This window comes from Neofelis nebulosa, chromosome 7 (genome assembly GCF_028018385.1).
Source record: "Neofelis nebulosa isolate mNeoNeb1 chromosome 7, mNeoNeb1.pri, whole genome shotgun sequence".
Classification (NCBI taxonomy): domain Eukaryota; kingdom Metazoa; phylum Chordata; class Mammalia; order Carnivora; family Felidae; genus Neofelis; species Neofelis nebulosa.
Genome location: NC_080788.1, coordinates 49,297,916 through 49,318,707, shown reverse-complemented (window position 1 = coordinate 49,318,707; position 20,792 = coordinate 49,297,916). Strand labels below are relative to the sequence as shown.

At 36.0% G+C, this 20,792-nt stretch overlaps 1 protein-coding gene across 5 annotated transcripts in view; it reads right to left on the bottom strand.

Annotated features, from left to right (window-relative positions):
• The window catches only part of NEDD4 (NEDD4 E3 ubiquitin protein ligase), a 136,883-nt gene that overhangs the window by 66,032 nt on the left and 50,059 nt on the right, over window positions 1–20,792 (bottom strand). For 3 of the 5 annotated variants that reach the window (XM_058737646.1, XM_058737649.1, XM_058737648.1), the window contains one exon: window positions 18,413–18,466. The exons of 1 other annotated variant lie outside the window; for it this stretch is intronic. In XM_058737646.1, coding sequence (XP_058593629.1) covers window positions 18,413–18,466 — 54 coding nt within the window. Of the gene's footprint in view, window positions 1–10,637; window positions 12,615–18,412; window positions 18,467–20,792 lie in introns of those variants that run through there. One more of the 5 variants, XM_058737645.1, reaches the window with a different exon arrangement.

The following is a 20,792-nucleotide window of genomic DNA, read 5'->3' as shown; positions in this document are numbered from 1 at the left end:
GTATGTGTTATTTGATCAATAAAATTAATCAGAAAGAGCAAAGTCATTAACAGTGTCAGGTCACAAGTCAGAAGAATAGAAAAAGAAATATTTGAAAGATACACTGGTTGTCTAATAACGTGTTTAAATAATAATCCCCAAACTTAGCTTTCACTCATCAATGGCAATAAGAAAGGACTTGACCCGGACTCTGTCAGAGTGTAAAAGTTACTCATCAGACTGCAGTCAGCTCAAGTGGAAACTTTCCTTTAGACAACTCTTCTTTTTTTTTTTTCTTTATGATGCTATTTTTACTAGAATAACCTGCCCCAAGCAGCTTTATCCTGTAGATTCCCCCGCTGCACGGCGGGATGAAAGTCCTTGGCAAGTGATGTAGTAGAAAAGTGCTTTAGAATATATAACAGAGCTGAGTTTGGGTCTAAATATGACATTTACTAAATTTACGATCTTGAGTAAATCATTTTAACTTTCCTGAACTTGTTCCCTTATTTCTAATACGGAGATACTCATTGTCTCAGAGAGTTTTTTGAAATGTGATATACAATATGATGTTAACTGATTTAAGCTTTCACAGATATAGGGTTAAGAGTTTTAAAAACGATATAACAGGATTTTCTCCAAGTTAAAAAAAAATCATAGTTAACATTTCAAGTTCAAGTGACAGTGAGCATCCAATATTACATTCCATTAGGAGGCCATGACCATCACCTCTTCCTTTTGTCCTCTATCCAAACACATTTTTAATAGGTCTATTGTCTTCCTCAGGGTGATAATCATGTGTATTACATTTAAATAGATTGCCAAGAATGCAAAAGGTTAGGAAATATGTTAAGGAAACCACCTATTCCATTACAAAGAAGATTTAATTTGGTCTTTCTGGAAGAATCTTCACTTCTATAATATACACAATGTATATTCAGACAAAGGTATGAAAATCAGGTACCTCACTTACTGTAATTTAACTAAATTAATTACAGTACCTTAAGGATTTAGTAAGTAAATATCACTTTTAAGGCATGGTTTTACCCTGAACTAACTCAGTTTCAGAAACTAAAACAATCACCTTCATTCATAGTTTATCAAAACCATAGTTTATCACTATAGAACATAACTGGGCAATCATGTGAAGTTTTCTCTGTGGGGAAACACACTAGCCTCTGAGAAAAGACCTCTAGATACTGACAGTCAGAAGTCTCCCAATGATGAAGCCTCCCAGTTTAAAGGCCCCACACAATTACAGAGCCTCCTGATCACTTGGTCGTGACTCACTCTGAAATATGAACAAACAGCCAAGGTTCACCAGACACCTGAAGGAAAATGTTCAATAACAAAGAGAAATGAAAAACAATAACAGCAAAGTGACCCAAAGGAACAAGAGACATTGTAGCACTCGCAACAAAACTTAGAAAAAGAACTTGAAGTAAAATATTCTCAAAGAAATAAGAGATTGTATTTATAAAACAAGAATAAGAATAGGGAATAATCAGAAACAAAGACAGAACTTTAGAAATTAAAATAACCAAAATTTTAAAATTAAGAAGAGAGGGAAACTTGGGTGAAATCTTCCAGAAAGTAAAAAAGGAGTCAAAGAAACAGAAAACAGGAGAGAACAGTAAATTATAAGAGCAATCCAAGAGATGCAAACTTTGGCTCATAGGAATTCTAGGAAAAGAAAACACAGAGAAAAAGGCAGAAAGGAAATCTTCAAAGAAATTAACCTGATTTTTAACACAGGCACGTGTGTTATCTTGATAAAAATTATATAGGCAATCACGTATATCAGTATTTAGGTGCTCACCTGCCTAACATAGGTCTATGGATGTTATTATTATATATTATACTGTTGCACTCTACTTGTTTTTTTTTAATAGATTATGCTGTCTTCTCATCTAAATTGTAAATTCTTCAAAGCCAGGAATAATATTTGCCACTTAGGGCAGGCACATATTCCATTTCCGATAAATACTTGTTAAACTCATTTGCTTTGAAGATGACTTTAGTTTCCAGTAAGCTCTGTGATTGTTTAAGAGGGTTCAGTCTTTCAGCCTCGGTACAAAAGGTAAAGGTCATTCTTAGCTAAAACAGTTACTTGAAACCCCAGGAACAACTCTGAGAATCTAGATCTCACATCGTTTGGGATGAAATCATTTTACTAAACAATGATAAATTTAAAGTTGGTCAAACAGCCTTTGTTAAAATACCCTGACAAGTTTTGGCCCATTCAATCTTCTTTCAGAAAACTTGATCTGAGCCTCCATCCAGACACATAGTTCTACGATACCAGTTCATGGAATATGTAGGGTATGAATCAGACTCTACTGTGGAAACTAATCCTTGAGTCACGATCATAATATTCCATTGGCATCCACCCCAGGGACAAGGTATTCATTTAAGAGTGCCACTCTTTCATGCAAAGGATGAAGCATCAAGTAGTTCCCACTCATCATTACAGTCATCTCTTAAATATCCTAGTTTGGTTATCTATTTGGACAAGGCTGTGTGGTCACCCTCATCTATCAGGATTCTACAGTCATCTCTACTCTCCCAAAGGGTCTCTTAGTTTTGGTCATTAATTTAATAAATATTTATTGAGCATGTGTTTTGAGTAATGCATTGTTCTAGGTACTGGGGATATAGTAATGGATAAGCCAAAAAGTCTCTGACTTAGGGAATTACAATTGAGTAAATTAGAACCAAGAAAAGATTACCCATTTGTTTAATCCTTTCTCTAGAATTCTTCTCTGATCAATTCTAGAAAATGTACATTTTTCTATCTGCTTGCTTGCCCATCTATTTCTATCTCCCTTTCTTTAACTATTTTCTTGCTATGCATCCTTTTCCCCATTTCTTACCCGAAATGTTTAATATCTTATTTGGCTCCCTAAAAGCAGGCTAAGCCAAGAACAGCTACAAAGTCTATAAAAACCCAGCTACCGATAAGATTTCTTAAACTGTTCCAAAGGAAGGACAGTTTCTAAGATTTTCATGTACTGCTTCATAATTAAGAAGTAATATATACTTTTAAGCATTACAAAGTTATATATAAATGATTTCTACATTTTCTCCTTATAGAGTTATCAAAAGAACAGTTCATAAGTAAGCACTGATTATATATAGTGTTTCAATTCATTACATTAGGCCAGTGTAATATTTAAAAAATTCTTAGTGGGGCACCTGGGTGGCTCAGTCGGTTAAGCGTCTGCCTCTTGATTTCGGCTCAGGTCATGATCTCACAGTTTGTGAGATCAAGCCCAGTACCTAGCTCTGCATTGACAGCACAATGCCTGCTTGGGATTCTCTCTCTCTCTCTCTCTCTCTCTCTCTCTCTCTCTCTCTCTCTCTCTCTGTCTCTCTGCCCCTCCCCTGTTAGCAAGTGCTCTCTCTCTTTCTGTCTCTCTCTCAAAATAAACATTTAAAAAAAATTCTTAGTAGTACCCTGACACTGTACAGAAAAGTATATTGAAAACATTAAAAATGTTTACAAAGAGAAAGAATATACTGCTTGCAAAAGCCAAAACATTTAAGAAACATATAACATTTAAATTGAGTATTTTTCAAATCTCATGCCAAGAGGGAAAAAATTAATGTATGCGACAATTTTAAGAACAACATAACCAGAATTACAGCCATTATAAATTTAAGAGACTTCCTTAAGTAGAATTCCAAACATTATAGACTAATAGTTTTAAAGTCTTAAATGAAACTAAAATGTAATCCTGGAAAAATTTAATAGTTAGAATTCTGTCAGAGTCATATCAAAGGTCTTTTATAAGACAGGTAGGCAACCTTGCTCTTCAATGTTTCTTGGTCCAAACAATCTCTTCTATATTACATGGTCTCAGTCAATAATGAGTCTAAAGCCTAAGTAGATTTAAAATTCTTTGCAAATTATTTTCGCCCTGGCCACACCACAATATACTTCTAGCTCTGCTTTATGTAAAAGTGGGAGAAGGACTCATTGGATACGTCAACTATAAACTGTATTACTGTTGGCGTGCCTGGATGGCTCTGTCGGTTAAGCATCCGACTTCGGCTCAGGTCACGATCTCGCGGTTTGTGAGTTTGAGCCCCGCGTCGGGCTCTGTGCTGACAGCTCAGAGCCTGGAGCCTGCTTCGGACTCTGTGTCTCCCCATCTCTTGGCCCCTCCCCTGCTCATGCTGTCTCTCTCTGTCTCTCAATAATAAATAAATGTTAAAATTTTTTTTTAATTGTATTACTGTTCTCATAAGAGAATGGTCTTCTCAAATTATGTTTGAGAAATTAGCAGTATTGATAGGCCTTAGAAGCGTGTTAGAAATATAGTACTATCAGGCATCCCAGACCTACAGAACCAGAATCTGCATTTTAATAAGATCTTCAGGAGATGTACATGCACATGAAAATTTGAGAAGTACTGGTCCAACTGACAACTTAAGGCATTTTCCAATTGCAATCTTCAAAGCATTAGAAGGCAGCTTGCCAACAAAAGTGTGAGAGAGAAAGGGAAAAAAGGAAAGTAATCTTGAATAATATTATTTTAGCTATAACATAAAATGTTACACACTCAGCTTTTGTAAGGGGGACAAAAGCTTAAAAAAATATGTTAAGAATGTTTCTGTACTTAACAAACAACTGAATTTAAAAGACATTGTCCATTGTACCACAAATACACTTGATGTAAATTGGTTTTTGCCTGGTAATATTTTTCTATTATGGAAAATCACAAAATGTTTCACAGTGTTATGGTTTTGTAATACACCTGCATCAAGAGAAAGCCTGATGTTCCCCCTGCCTGTCACCTCCATAGATATCCTAGAGCCTAACTAGAAACATCATGGATTTACTTGGTCAAGAAGTTCTTTGTTGTTACTAGCCCATGAACTGAACTACAATGTGCATAAGCCAGTTACCTGCTTACCCTTTCACATGCTCAGATCTGCTCTAGTTGTATCTAAGAAGTTTTATTAAATCTCAGCGTAGGTAAAATTGCTTTTCAACAATTGTTCCCATGTTGAAAGTCTTCCCTAAAATATCTCACTGAGCTGGGACACATTTTCTCACCTCTTGTTTTGAAATGCTTTCTTATACTGCTAAGTGTCTGTCTTCATCTGATTATAGTCTTCTGGTCTCACACATGGCAAACAAAGAATTCTGAACCACACACTTGAGCAATACTTCAGGTATTTCCTGGATATGCCGACAAGATCACTGGTTCCCATTCTTAGCATTCATTCACTCCTGCTAACCACCCTGCTGACCTCAACACACAGGCTGGCCACATGCAGGGACTCTGCCTAGCCCCTTCTGCCTGGTCCTGGTCCTGGTCCTGACTTCTCCCGGTCTCGCCAGTTTACTGTGACCAAATGCAAAGGGAGAGGGAACCTAGAAGAGTGAGTCCTCACAACTCCTAGGACATGGTGGGCTCCGTATCCTGGAAGAAGCCTGTGACAGAAAGACAGAAATGCGTATTTTCCAAGTAGTATGCAGCAACAGACCTTCAACCCTGACTTGCTTTCTATGTGGAATCTCTGTGTTTGTTTTGTCTCCTTTTTGGTGGTACAGAGAGTGATGAGAAAGTTAAGAATAACGCTGTTCAAAATGAGCTGTGACTATTCATAGGCAGCATTAAGTTTTCTCTTCTAATGTGTTCTTTCATCTCAGATTACTGAATCTCCACTTCTGGTTTCAATGCTCATGTTCACTTATTCTGTGGTTCAAAGGTAAAAGAACAGAGATATAAGCCCTTCCCCCCCCCCAGAGAACAGGCTGTAATATCCTCATGGACAGAGAATTTGTCTTGTGCATTTACACCCACCCAATACCATGTCTTCTTTATACCAGCCATTAAATACATATTGTGCCTACACTAACTCATGCCTCTTTTATGACATTGAACAAGTCTTTCTGCTTCCTTACCTGTTGCATTCTTTCTTCAACCAGGCTTTCACACTATCCTCCTGAACCCACTCTTGCTAAAGTCACCAAGGAACTCCTAACTGCCACATCAGTGGATGCATAGGCTCTGTGGTGCTATATGCTGCCCTCCTTGAATTTTCCCTTGACTTCTGGGCTTCCCTGCTCTCCTGGCCTTTCTGTCCCTCCAGTGGCTCTTTTCTTAGTCTCCTGATTATTCCTTCTTCCACTGTCTTCCCAAAGCTGGTGGTACCCAGAATTCTGATTTACCACCCACTCCCAACTCACTTTTGTGCTTTTTAGTTCATCCTTACCTAAGGCCTTAACTAACTGGTAACTCCCAAGCTACATTTCCAGCTCTCTCTTCTCTCCTGAATCCTGATTCTGTATCTCCAACAGCCCTACTTGACAGCAGCACTTAACATATGCACTTAACACACTTAATACCACCCTCTTAATACATGAACCTAATAATGCATGATTTCTTCTTGGCCCTCCCAACCTGTCTTTCTCCTGGATTCTCTGTCTTAGTTCATGACATCACCATTCACCTAGTCATCCAAATTAAGAAACTTTGGTTCATTTATAATCCACGGTGTCGTAAGAATTTATCATCTAAAAACATAAAAATGAGCACATCATACACTCTCAGATAGATTTCCTTTGCCTAACTATTGTCGGTTAGCAAGAGACACCCTGTTTTCTCTTCAGCATGAGGTACTACACCCAATGAAAGTCCAACCCACTTCTAGTGTATCACCTCCTCCTACATCCCTGGACTCCCTGTGCTTGACTCACACTGAACTATTTACGGTGTGACCCTTTCATGCCTCTAGCCTTGTAAGTGCAGCTGCTTCTGCTTAGAGCAATGATTCTCAACAGACGTCAGTTTTGCCCCTAGTGGACACTTGGCAATATCCGGAGACATTTTTGATTATTACAACTAGAGGAGAGGGGTGCTACTGGCATCTAGTGGGTGGAGGCCAGAGATGCTGCTGAACACCTAAGGCACAAGGCAGTGACCCCACAACAAAAAGTAAACAGCCCAAAATGTCAACAGTGCTGAGACTGGTGATCCTTGCTCTAGAATATCCTTGCTTTCTCTGCCTGGTGAACTCCAACTCACCTACCAAGACTCAGCTCAAATGTCACCACCTCTGTGAAGCCTTCTCTACCAACCAGGTCATCTCCTCCAGACAAGAACTCTTGCACCTTTTTTACTTTCTCATACACACCTCTGTTTTAGCACATCACATATTAGACTGAATTTCTGCTTGTTTGTTTGTTTACCAGTGTGTCTCTATTACTAGCATGGGAGTTCCCTCAAGTAGAGACTATATTTTATTATCTTTTATTCCCAGAGCTTGGGTGAGTGCCTGGCAAATAGTAGGCACTCAGATGTGTGCTAGGTGAATGGATTAAAGAAATCATATCTATGGAGAAGTAGAAAGTGTTTCAGAAGCAAACAATTCAGCTTCCTAAACAACTCTGAAGTTAACATTACAGTTTCTCAGTTCTAAGACCTATACATTCACAAGCATACATTTCTTACCAAATTTCTAAGACTGGTCACTCACAATGTTGCATCATGGTTTTAGAGTCAATGTTTATAAACCATATTGGATTTTATAGGAAAGTTTCAGTGTTGTTCAAAATAAATTTAACCAAATGTTTCTAAATATTCTGCTGGAGTTAATAAGGGCAGAGAAAAAAATGGAACTCTAAAACAAATATATATTTAAAACACTTATTTTAGTAAGAACAACTAAATAAATTGTTGAAATGTCTAATCTTGAGATTAGTGTTAAAGGCTTTAAAATAATTAAGACATAGTTTTTTAAAGTTCTATTACACTAGGCTTGAACAATTTACCTCCCTGGGATGAAGCAACAGAAAATGAAGAAAAAATTTTATAACAAAGAGAATAAAACATAAAGCCAAAGTATGGGATAAAAAAAACATGCATGTATGTGAAGAATGAGGACATGTACAAACTTGGGCAAAATGCTAAGGTATTTTAAATAATAGGGTAACAAAATCTCTGAGCATCCTTACAACATAACATGGGAGGTTTAGAAAACAATAGGTAGGAAAAAATAAAATAATAATGAGTAAACCATTATATAGAGCTTAGAAATATGAAGAAGTAATTTTGGTAACTAGATAAAAACTACTTCTTGACTGGGCTGACAAAATATTACACACCATGTTAAAATATCATATATCTACTTTCAGATCAAAAGTCATTATTTCAGAAAGTATATATAATAAACACATGCTGGTTATTGTTATGTTCTTTGATAGCAAATGAATAAAATAAACATTATCATGCAGACTACAAAGTCCCATTTTCATTCTATTGTAAACACAGAACAGAGCCCTGTTGCAGATACAGGAAAAAGTTCTCAGTAGATTTTAAAAATTAGCCATTAATGAGCTGTTATTGTAGAGAACTAGAAACTGGATACTATGCTGCTAGAGACTGGTAGCTAAACACATAAGAAAAGAATCCGTAGACTGTCAGTGCTTTAGAAACCAGGGTCCCTGACCAAAGCAGTGATTTAATTTCATGGCTGCTCAGTACAGATAGCTGACATTACTAAATGCTACTCTAATATCAACTTGTTAAATGTGAATCCAGACTCAGCATATCAGAATACTAACCCAGACTAACTGGAGTCATGGGAAATATTTTGGGAGCTGTTTATTTATAAATGAGTTACAATATACCACTATAATTAGATTAATATATAATTATTGATAAACACAGGATTATTTCTAAAACCCCATTATTGTTGCCACTGCTAAGTTTAGAAAAAACAACACTAGCATTTTCCTCGTAAAACAACCCTTACCAATCAATTAGATCAATTTAGATCTAGTATATGTTGAATTTAATGGTCACTAGGTTGCTTACCAACACTTTTATAAAGAGTTGTTTCATAAATATTAAATGGAGGAACACTTTAAAGCTCTCCACCAAACTGCACACTTACGAACTATTTATAATCCAATAATCCCAACAAAAAATAGAATCTGCACAAAGCTAGACATTTGGCTGTCACAAAAAAAATATTTAAGTTAGCTTACCTAAATTAAATAAAACTAATAGAAGTGTATATTTTTAGCTATGCAAAAGGCATTTAGTCACACTTTATTAAAAAACATTAAAAATACCTCTTTTTCAAAAGCATCATTAATAACAAACTATAACATTACCGCAAAAATAAACTATTTTAAGGCTATTTCTATAAATATATTTATTCACAAATATTTTGAGGTTAATTATTCCTTTCAGATTAATTATTTCATTAAATGTATAATAAGTTTACAAGGTACATGTAATTCAATTAGCAAGTTATTAATATGTTTCTTTATAGTGTCACTTCATTGCTTTCTTTTGAGGGCAAAACAGTTTGATGGATTATAATCTCCTAAAAGTTTTTTTTAAAGTTTCATAAATGAAATAATCCTAAAACATAGGTCAGAATTGGAAATCTAATCTTTATTCATCTTCAATAAAGTAGTTGTTTATATTAACATCTGGGCATTTTATTTTATTTATGAGATTTCAAAAGAGATAAAACTATCAACTACTTGATATTTTATTTACCTAAACCTCTTTGTCCAGATGTTTAAAAAAATTTTTTTAATGTAGATATTGAGTGTTATATAAACACAGATAAACAGATAAGGGTTCCCCCCCCCAAACTATTATGTAGTGTCATCTAGAATTGGTTTAGCCAGAAAAAAATTTTAATTTCCTGGAATCTGGCAAGACTTTACAAATACAGAAAATTTTAAAAATCTACTTAAGTTCAAATACTTTGGAAAATCTATTTAAGTTCAAATACTTTGGAAAGACTCAATTATACAAAGAACTGTTTTGGTTAAGATTCATTAGAGTTAAATTGCTAATATAATAAATAAAATTATCAAAATAACAAATTAATAAAGTAACTAGAAAAGTATGGGAAATGCCTAGCAATTGAAACCAAATTCAAAAAATATAAAATTTAAAATTCAATATTGTTGAAAGACTGAGTTAAATTTTAGAAGGCAGTCTTAACTGGTAGCTAAAGGAAAATCTGGGTGGAAACAAAATTCCTGTGGTTAAGGCTATATACAAATGCAAATGCCATTTATCTTTCCTCTGCTTTAAACGTGCAGCATAAGAGTTTTTATCAATGTTCTAATAAATACATATATTTTAGAGAAACATTTTCTCTGTGTTCATTTGCAACAATATTTTCACATTTTTATGTAGGCTTTTTATTGTTTAATATTTTAAATAAGCATTCTATATTTTACTTAGTTTCACAATGATTAAGGAGGGAAGAATACTAAATGAACATTTTTGAAAGTGGGAATAAAATATGGAATTAGATATTAAAATGCCATGTTACTGAAGGAAAAAAATACACCAAGGTAAAAATGTTAACAAAATAAATTATTATTTAAAGCTTGTTTTTATGCAACAGAAATGTGTCATGGCCTAAATCACTTTGGAAAGTTTTTTTTTTTTTTTAATGCACATTTTCAACACTGGTAAAATAACAAATAGAGTTATAAACTATTGGGGGTTCTTCAGATTTACAAATACAAAGATTGGGACTATAAAACACTTGCTAGGTAAGGACCAGGGAAGTACATAAAACTGCTAAGTTATAATAAATTTTAACCAAATAGTCCATAAAGCTTTTCCAGAATAAATTAACATTTACCAAGACCAAAGGAAACTTACCTTACAAGAATGCTTTAAAGAATTAGATAGTTTATTTGTGAAATCTCTGTTACTGTCTCTTGATAAATTATCAACTTTATCTTCATTTCCAGCTGCAAACTTTATGAGTAATTGTGATGGTCCCCCCGTAGAACAATTGTGCTTAAGGCTGGATAAACAGGAAACATTTGGGTAAGTTCCTCCCAATGAAATACTTCTTTGTAAAACAGCATGATTTTTGTTGATCTGTAAATTTGGTCTTTCCAACTGTCCATTGATATTTATTTGGTAATCTACATTTTGGGAGGATGGTAAACGTGCAGATGTCCTATGCATAAGCTTACTGCACTCTGAATCAGAATTAAGCTTAATTTCTGACATCTCTGGTTTACAATCACCATTTGTTGTTTCACAATCTAACGTAGGTGCTTTTTGTTGGGTGAAATGCACCGAAACACAAGTATATCCTTCAGATGACTTTTCACAGATAGTCTGATTCGGACTGTTATTTGCAGTAACAATTTTCTTTTGTAATGAGCCCTTCCTGTGAAGTGGTCGTATGTCTCTTACTTCTCCAGGAGTACAGATTGTTTTAGATAACCGAAGTCCATTGACAGCTGTTGAAAGAAATCCCTTAGCACCAGGACCATCTTCACTGTGGGCAAATTCACTAGGAGAAATTATAAACTGGTGTGAGGTTTGATAGGATCCTTTGCTCGGAAGAATATCTGTACTTGTTGGAGAAGTTGGTGGGGTATTTGAAGGACTCCTAGGAAAAATGACTAAGGATGAACAACGTTTTAGTGGAATTTTCGAGTTCCTGCTCACTGGCAATTTCATAATTTCTAGTCCGTGCTCCAAGTCATCCTGGACAAAAGGAACGGTACTTGGACTTCTTGAAAAAATTTCACAGGGAGTAGTATTCCTGTATGGCACACTTCTGTTGGAGGTGCTGTCAGAAGATAAATTTCCACCAAGAAAAGTATCATCAGTTGGTGGAAAAGTATAACCACTGCTGTCACTGATGATACTGTTTGTGTAGGAACCACCACTTGTGATACTTGTGCATGATCCATAATCACTACCATTGCTGCTGTAAGACCCATTCTCGCCGGTGGAACAGTTACTAAGGCTACTGCTGCGAAGGGCAGAACTGCCTACATGGTTACCATCATTCACAGCATTCAGTTCATTATCAGCCACAGCATTGTTGTAAATACTGTCCTTCAAGACACACATAAATGAAGCATCATCACCATAAGCTAAGACATTGCTAGACTGAAGACATCCACTGTACCTTGTTGGCTGTAGTGAAATCTGCAGACAGCTGCTCTTTTTATTAACGTTTTCAGGTGAAGGAACAGATGATCTTTCCTGAGACTTAACGTTTTCCTGTATTAACGGAGCTAGTGCAGTCTGTCTAGGAGTCAGCTTCATTTGAACAACGTTAGACGTTGAAATCCGTGTTGGTCTTTTGAAGCACATGTGAACATTGTTATCCAGATCATCTCCGGAGGTCTCTGACAAAGGATAAGTATTGCTTCTTCTGGCTGCAAAGTGCAATCGTAAGCTTTGTGCCATTTGTTCTCATTTCCAAACATGTTAAGGGCTGAAAGTCATAACAAAAATCTCTGTCGGGAGACAGGCTAGAAGCAGCTGCACTGCATCGAAGGAAAAAATCATTTGTGGTGCCTAAAAGAGCTCTTAAGTAGTAGTCTTTATCCTAAGTAAAACCTTAGATACCAGATATCATAGAAAGAAAAAGACGACCCATTCCCGAGACTGACGTTTCCAAATATTTTTGAATCGCGTGTAGTCAAAATGCCTTCACTTACAAAGCACTTGATTTCCAGCGACCTTTAAGCTGAGCTCAGCTGCAGCACACTGCCTCAAACACTGCCAACCTTGTTTCAATTATACCTTCTCCAATTTGCATGAATGAGTAACACAAGAACAACAATCTTCTAGCATTTCAAGTTGAAACAGTATTTTTTCACTCCAGCTCTACTAAATGAACATTTAACTATGTGAATCACAGTGCCTATACTTTCTCCAGCAGAGTTTGACCACTAATATTTTTACCCATAAGGATAGAATTACAGGAAGTTGGTAGGAATGAAACCCCATGTAATTGAGTATCAAATCAAGGATTGAATTTCCAAATAGTAGCCAGAGTAGGGAATCTCATCAAGTCAGTTGATGTAGAAAGGCATATATTCTGTTAGTTTTTTTTAATGAGTAAATTCAAACAGTTGTATAAATTTGGAAATACTAAAACTTTGAGGTTCTGAATTAAAACTCTAGCATTAAATCAAATAGATAAGTATTTTAGCTTCCAAAACCCTACTTATAAAAAGTGAAAGCTTAAGGAGAGCAATACAAAATTAGCCTAGTAATACTATTGAAAAATTGAGCATAGGTCTGAGAAAGAAAGGTTTAAGAGAAGCTGTCACCAAGCATTTTCTCCTGTAATTTTAAGGCCTTTTCCAGCCAAGTAGTACAGTCTTTAAATGATGCCATTTATATTTTGACTATTACAACTCTGCCAAGAAATAGCCTAAGCAAACATTCCTTTAAAAATATATGCAGATTAGACAGAAAAACTATACCCCAATATAGTTTGAGCACACAAGATATTTTATTCCACTGTCTCTGCAATTCATTCACTTAAGAGAGTGTTGTGGTAAGTAAAGAAGTCTAAAAAGGATTTAACACATCAAATAAACATATCTCAATGCCAATTCTGTTCTGAAAACTCTAAGAGCTCTTTGCTGGCCTCTACTGGTGTGTTGAAACAATCCATGTAGCTGTTTGATATCTAGAGAGAAATACAAACCAAGCTGCATATTTCTTTGTATAAACAAAGTCCATACTTGTTTACATTTTTGAGTACTAGCATTGCCCTCGAGGTGGAATTAGTTACTACTGCTGATAGAGCTCCCACAGTACAGAACAGTAGACTGTTTGTTCTCCAAGAGCTTGCGATTTTGTATATATATTTTTTCTGCTTTGTATTTATTTAACCTTTACTTTATTTTCAGTTTACTAGGTAATAAAAGTTTAATATTTTAATTTCTCCCCCAAATGTCATAGACCAAGTTTGGTATTCTATTTGAAAGAAACAAAGTTATTTTTAAATAATACTCTAGGGTATATTTAAACCCCTTACCTGAATTTTATAGCTGGAACTCCAGTAATAAATATATACTGGCTCATTCATAGGAGTAAAAAGTAAAATAGTTCAGTTGTTTACACCACATGGTACTACACCCAAGTTGTATTTTTCTAAGTAAGATTTTTTCCAAAGTAAAAGCAAATATGTAAAACATATACTTGCACTTTGTTTAAAAAAGAAAATGCCTTAAGATAGATCTGTTCTCAATCACAGTCTTCTAAACAGTATTTTTAATCAATTAAGATATGATAAAATAGAAATATGGAATTTGTGAAATTATATTTCTGTCTAGAATGATACAGCACTATGTTTTGGAATGTGTACAATAATTGCAAACTTAGCAATGAAATTATTATATTATTTTGGTTTTATATAATCTACCTCCTTTACGATTTTACATACTTCAGGAAATATTCCCTATAATCCTCTTTCCTTATAGAAGGAACAGTCCTAATCTTTTCACTTTGCCTTCAAATGACTTCAGCTTTTCTTCTTGAATTAAGTTAGGGGTCTCATAGCTTAAAGAACAAACACTTCTAATAGGCTAATTAATAGGATCTAACTGCTCATACCTGTGGCCTAAAACTTCTAGTTAAACTCCTCTGGTTGTTGATATAAAATAATGAACCTCAGGTATTTGGCTAGATAAATGTTTTCTCTTTGGTAAGCTTCTCCAGAAGCATCAGTTTCATGTCCCCTAACTAGGTATCAAGCTTCCAGACCATGAGGACGGTAGCCACACATTTCTTGGGACATTTCTGGGCTCATGCTCAGCGCCAAGTAAACACTAAGTAACACCAGAGAGGAGATTAAATGGATGGATGGTCACACTTACTCTGAGTGCCTAATGCTTTCTTTCAGGAATTTTTTTAAAAAGTTGACCCAGGGGTGTCTGGATGCCTCAGTCGGTTAAGCGTCCGATTCTTGATTTAGGCTCAGGTCATGATCTCACTGTCGTGAGTTCTAGCCCTGCAACAGGCTCTGCGCTCACAGTGCAGAGCCTGCTTTGGATTCTCTGTCTCCTTTTCTCTGCCCCTCCCTCCCCACTCCCTCAAAAATAAGTATACGTTAAAAAATAAATAAAAGTTGATTCAGCTATTACTGGAAATACTGAATATTGAAGAAAATTAAATTAAATATTGAATATTAAAGAAATATTGAAAAGCACCACAGCTGGATCGGAAGGAATGATGATTGAAAATTTTCAAAGAGGGGGCTTAAGACAAGGAAAAGTAAGGCAAGAGAATGATATGCACTTTCCAGCCTGCCAGTCTGAGTTTAAACTGTAGACAGGCTAAAGAATTTGCATTGCTGGTTCTGGGCTGGGATTGCACAGGATCTGTACCACCATTACAGCAGTTCAGTGGAGAGCCTGGGGTAGAATGTAGCCCCTTAGCCAAACAGATTCCAAAAGAGGAGCATCAATTCCAAAAGAAGAGGTGGAGAGCGGTCACACCCTCATCGGGGAGGAATCTATGCAAGTCCTGTAGAATTTCATACTCTGGAATGAAATGGATAATATCTGAGGATTAGATTGAAGCTCAGGACCCCACATTCTGAGATGTTTGGTTATTGATTATCTACACAGAAAATAATGTGATTAAATGTCAGGGATAGACTCTGGATGACACTAATCATTGATTAGAAATTTGAAAGCCAGAGTCCACTGTGATGAACAATTGTATGTGTCAATGTGGCTGGGCTCTTTTGCCCAACTGTTTGGTCAAACAGTAGGCTAGATGTTGCTATGAAGGTATGTTTCAGATGTGATTAACATTTAATTCATGGGGCGCCTGGGTGGCTCAGTCAGTTAAGCAACCGACTTCGGCTCAGGTCATGATCTTGCAGTTTGTGAGTTGGAGCCCAGCTTCTGGCTCTGTGCTGACAGCTCGGAGCCCGGAGTCTGCTTCAGGTTCTGTGCCTCCCTCTCTTTTTGCCTCTCCCCTGCTTGCACTCTCTCTCTGTCTCTGTCTCTCTCAAAATAAATGAATGTTAAAAAATTAAAAAGAAAAACATTTGATTCAGTAAATTTTGACTAAAGCAGATTACCTTCCATAATGTGATGGGCCTCATGCTATCAGCTAACAGCCTTAAAAAGCAAAGCCAGGTTTCCTGAAGAAGCAATTGGACTTCAAGATTACAACATAGACACTCTGCCTAAGTTTCCAGCTTGCTTGCCTGCCCTACAGGTTTCAGAATCAAGACTGTGACATCAACTCTTACCTGAATATTCAACCTGTTAGCCCTGTCCTACAGATTCCAGACTTGCCAGAATCCACATGACCCAATCACAACCACATGACCCAATTCCTAAAATCAAATCTGAAGCAGGCTCCAGGCTCCAAGCTGTCAGCACAGAGCCTGACACAAGGCTCGGTCAAACTCACAAGCCATGAGATCGTGACCTGAGCCAAAGTCAGACACTCAACTGACTGAGCCACCTAGGCACCCAAGCGTACTCTTTTTCAAAAGAAGTGTCACTTATATGACAAACATTTTCCACAGGACTAGAAATTATCTGCCTAAGATTTTATCCGTTGCTCTTTGTTGTACATTTCCAAAGAGTATTTGTTAGGAAAAGGATATGTTCTTAATTTTGTTGTGAATGCTATATGAGAATAAACACAAATGACATTTACAGAGGCACAGGACATTTACTGCCATACAATCAAGCCTCTTACTCTACCAATGGCTATAGTTTCTATGACATCTCAGGTGATAAGTAATACTTCAATTACCTGCTAGGACTAACAACAAATCAGAGGATGAGAATGACACACACCACCCTGTTCTAATGATTTCTTGCTCCCTTTTCCTAGTAAAGTGAGCTTCTTGAGAAAAGCTGTATTTCTAATTGAGAGCAGAGTATCCAACAGAGTTGATACCCTAAATGGCATACCTTAGTTAACATACCACAGAGGGATGTATTCACAGTGATACTACTTTAATAAATTCAAAAATATGCAAAAGGAAACTATACTCAGGGGATACATATGTATATGATGAACAATTTTTTAAGGCAAAGAAATGATAAGCACAATATTCAGGACAGTGTCTACTATGTGCGAGGGAAGAAAAGGAGATGTGATTGGGGAGGGGAAGTGAGGGTTGTAGAGTTTGGTAATGTTCTAGTTCTTAAGTTGAGTCGTAAGTACATAGGTATTTGTCATATTATTAAAAAAAAAGATTTATATTACATACACTTTTCTATATGTTTATTTTATGATTTAAAAAACACAAATAGTAAATTCTACCGGGTCCCATCTAGAAGGAAAACAAATCTGTAGAGACAGAAGGAAAAAAATCTCTATTCTACAGAAAATGCAAAAATACAAGCAGAAAACAAACATTTCTGCATATGACCATATCTGATAAGCAAATCTTCAACATCTGTCATATCACTCAGCCTTAAAGAGTTAGATTGCAGTTAGTGATCAGTCTCCTTTGGCAATAAAAACACCCTTTTGCTTATTATGAGGCTAATTAATATATTTTAATTTCAGTATCTTCCATTAGTAGTATAGTTATCATTTCTTGAGGGAAAAAAACATGTCATGTAGTCCAACACTAAAAACAAATTTTAAAAATCCAGTTTCTTAGTTAGCTAAGAAGTGAATGTTTCTTTTTTGGTGCCTCTGTTTAGTAACTGATATGCCTTACATAACACTGTTCTTTTTTTATGTTCAAATTTTACAGGTTTAAAATATATATGTAAGATGCTAAGAAGAAGATTTGGGGATGCCTGGGTGGCTCAGTGAGTTAAGCATCCATCCAACTTTGGCTCAAAACATGATCTCATAGTTTGTAAGTTCGAGCCTCACACTGGGTTCTCTGCTGTCAGGGTGGAGCCTGCTTCAGATCCTCTGTCTCCCTCTCTCTGTCCCTCCCTTGCATGCTCTCTCTCTCTCTTAAAAATAAATGTACATTAAAAAATTTTTTTTAATTTAAAAAAATTTTGAAAAGATGCGAAGGAGAAGATGTAAAATAGTATTCCTAAGAGACAAAATTAGGAAAAGGATAGGACTTCAAGATAGTCTTTAGGAGATGAGGAATCAGAACTATCATTTCACAAACATAAAATCAGCTTTAACTTTGCCCTTTTTTTCTTTGCCTCTGTAAGAGCTCGCAGTCCTTTAGAGGCTTTATCAGTGTAAAGAGGACAGTCTTCCTTTGCAGAAGAGTGGGAAGAGGAGAAGGCATGAGACACGTAAGTACATACAAGTAACAGAAGAAATCCACTGTAAGGAGGAAGCACAGGTGCAGCCGCTCAGGGAGAAGTTTCCCTGAGCCTGTGCATACCCATCAGGCCATGCTGGATGAGGGTGAGGGAAGGCAAGACAATGTGGCCAGCTTTCCTGCTATCCCATCACCTGCCACAACACGTTTTGAGTAAGACTGTAATCTGGTGAGAACTGTCAATCAAGAGATGTGCCTGGGAGGAGAATGGAAGGGTAGAAAGTAGCACCAAGAAGGAAAAAAAAAATGTATCCACCTCTCCTTTTTGCCCAGAGCCTCCATAACCACCCCAAGTCATCTCTCACATCACAGATTCCCAGCGTATTACCTCTGCTCTACTGAGATATACCCTGGCTTCGCATCACACTAGTGCAACATAACTTACCAATCGATTTTCATCAAATACTTCAAATAGAAGCCGGTGCTGCTGAGGATGGACCTAAGTTAAGAAAAACACAACCTTTCTTTAAAAACAAGTGAACATCAATCAACTTACCGACTCTGAGATAAATTCTTGAAAATGTTGCCATTTCCTAATTCCATTTAGGTGTATTTTAAATTATACGAGACACTTAATACAAAAGCAAACCAATCCTATGTCACCCATTTTCTAACAGCTTTACCGTAACAATGAAGTGGATTTGAGTGCTTATTTTTACATTTTTTCTAAAATAGAATGAAAGAAAGGAAAATAAAATGTCAAAAAAATTATTTAGATATTTGCAAGTACTTAAAAAAATAGGTTATAGGGGTGCCTGGGTGGCTCAGTTGGTTGAGCGACCGACTCTTGGTTTAGGCTCAGGGCATGATCTCATTGCTCTTGAACTCACTGCCAGCGCAGAGCCTGCTTGGGATTCTCTCTCTCTCCCCCTCTCTCTCTCTGCCCCTCCCCTGTGTGCACACTCTCTCTCTTTCTCTCAAAATGAATAAACTTAAATATATATACACATATATATTTATATATGGGTTATGTTTTAACTTATTATAAATTTTATTTACTGACTTCTCATTTATCAAGGTAGAACTACCCAAAGTGGATACTGACTTTATGGAAACTAGTTTTCTGAATCCTTTTTAGTAATGACTTTATAGAACCATTTGTTGCTTCTACTACATAGACACAAGCAGTCAAAAAGTAAACACTTAGTTTTCACTTATAAATAAAAATTAATGTGCAGTATTTTATTTTTCAAAGCTGATGCTTTCATGTTTGCTGAGATATTTCGACATCGAGTTAATATCTACTAAATATCAAATATGAAGAAAATCTTTAATAATTTTTATACCAGAGATTAAGATGACATACAAAAAATTCTCACATTTAAGTTGATTTTTTTCCCTATGAGAATAAATACATTACATTAAACACTGTGATATTTTAAAACTTTGGTTTACATGTTAAAAATATTGACAGTCTTCAGCAAAAGGTCCAATAAGTGTGAAAAATATATTTAGATACCTAAGCCAATGTCCAGTCTCCCTTATGTCCTTCTGAGAACATAATCTTAATTTTACCTGCAGCAGCATACTCAGGGTCACCACATTGTACCACTCTTGGGGGAGAGAGGCATTAATTTTTTAAAACTGAAGTATAGGATACATTCAGTAAAGTATAAAATTTACTAACCTTAAATACACAGTCTGATGACTTCTTTTTCTAAGAATTATCAAGAGGTAGAATTCTTTTTTTTTTTCAAAAAAATTTTTTTAACGTTTATTTATTTTTGAGACAGAGAGAGACAGAGCATGAACGGGGGAGGGGCAGAGAGAGAGGGAGACACAGAATTGGAAGCAGGGTTCAGGCTCTGGGCCATCAGCCCAGAGCCCGACGCGGGGCTCGAACTCCGGGACCGTGAGATCGTGACCTGAGCTGAAGTCGGACGCTTAACCGACTGAGCCACCCAGGCGCCCCAAGAGGTAGAATTCTTATTTTAATCTAGGCAGACTAATTTCAAACTATATGCTCTTAATTGCTAAGTTATACAGCCTCTCAAAGTTAAAAAAAAAAAAAGAAAATTTTGAGGTAAATGATCCAAAAAGTAAAAACAAATAATTGTATTAACATTAAAAATATATATATTTCATAGGAGAAAGCATTAGGTAGGACTACAGGTTCAATCCATATCATTTAGTGTTTACAATGAAGATACAACTGCAATAAACATATATAAAAATGCCATTAAGGGGTGCCTGGGTAGCTGTGTCAGTTGAGTGTCCAACTCTTGATTTTGGCTCAGGACATGCTCTCAGGGTCATGGGGTCAAGCCCTGAGTCGGGCTCTAAGCTGAGCATGGAGCCTGCCTGGGATTCTCTCTCTGCCCCTCCCCTATTCTCTGTCACTGTCTCTCTCAAAATAAATACATAAATAATTTTTAAATACCATTAAAATATACAAAATACATACTAGTGAAAAGAAGGAATTATTAAAAGTAAATGTGGTCTTTATTTTTGAAATTTTCATAGTGGCCTCATTTAGAGCAAGATACGTAAAGTACTCCAATGGCAAGTTAACAAAAGTTGCATTTTTTGATATTAGACAGCAAAGTTTGATACACATTTATTCAGTTAATTTACTTGGATTCTCTTCATTCTTACCAATTTTTTTTCAATTATGTTTCTATTTTTCTTAGTACTTTTCTTGATATTTGGCCCATTGAAAAAAATTGTTTAATTTTAATTTCAGTATAGTTAACATACAGTGTTATATTAGTTTCAGATGTAAAATATAGTGATTTGACAATTCTATACATTACTCACTGCTCATC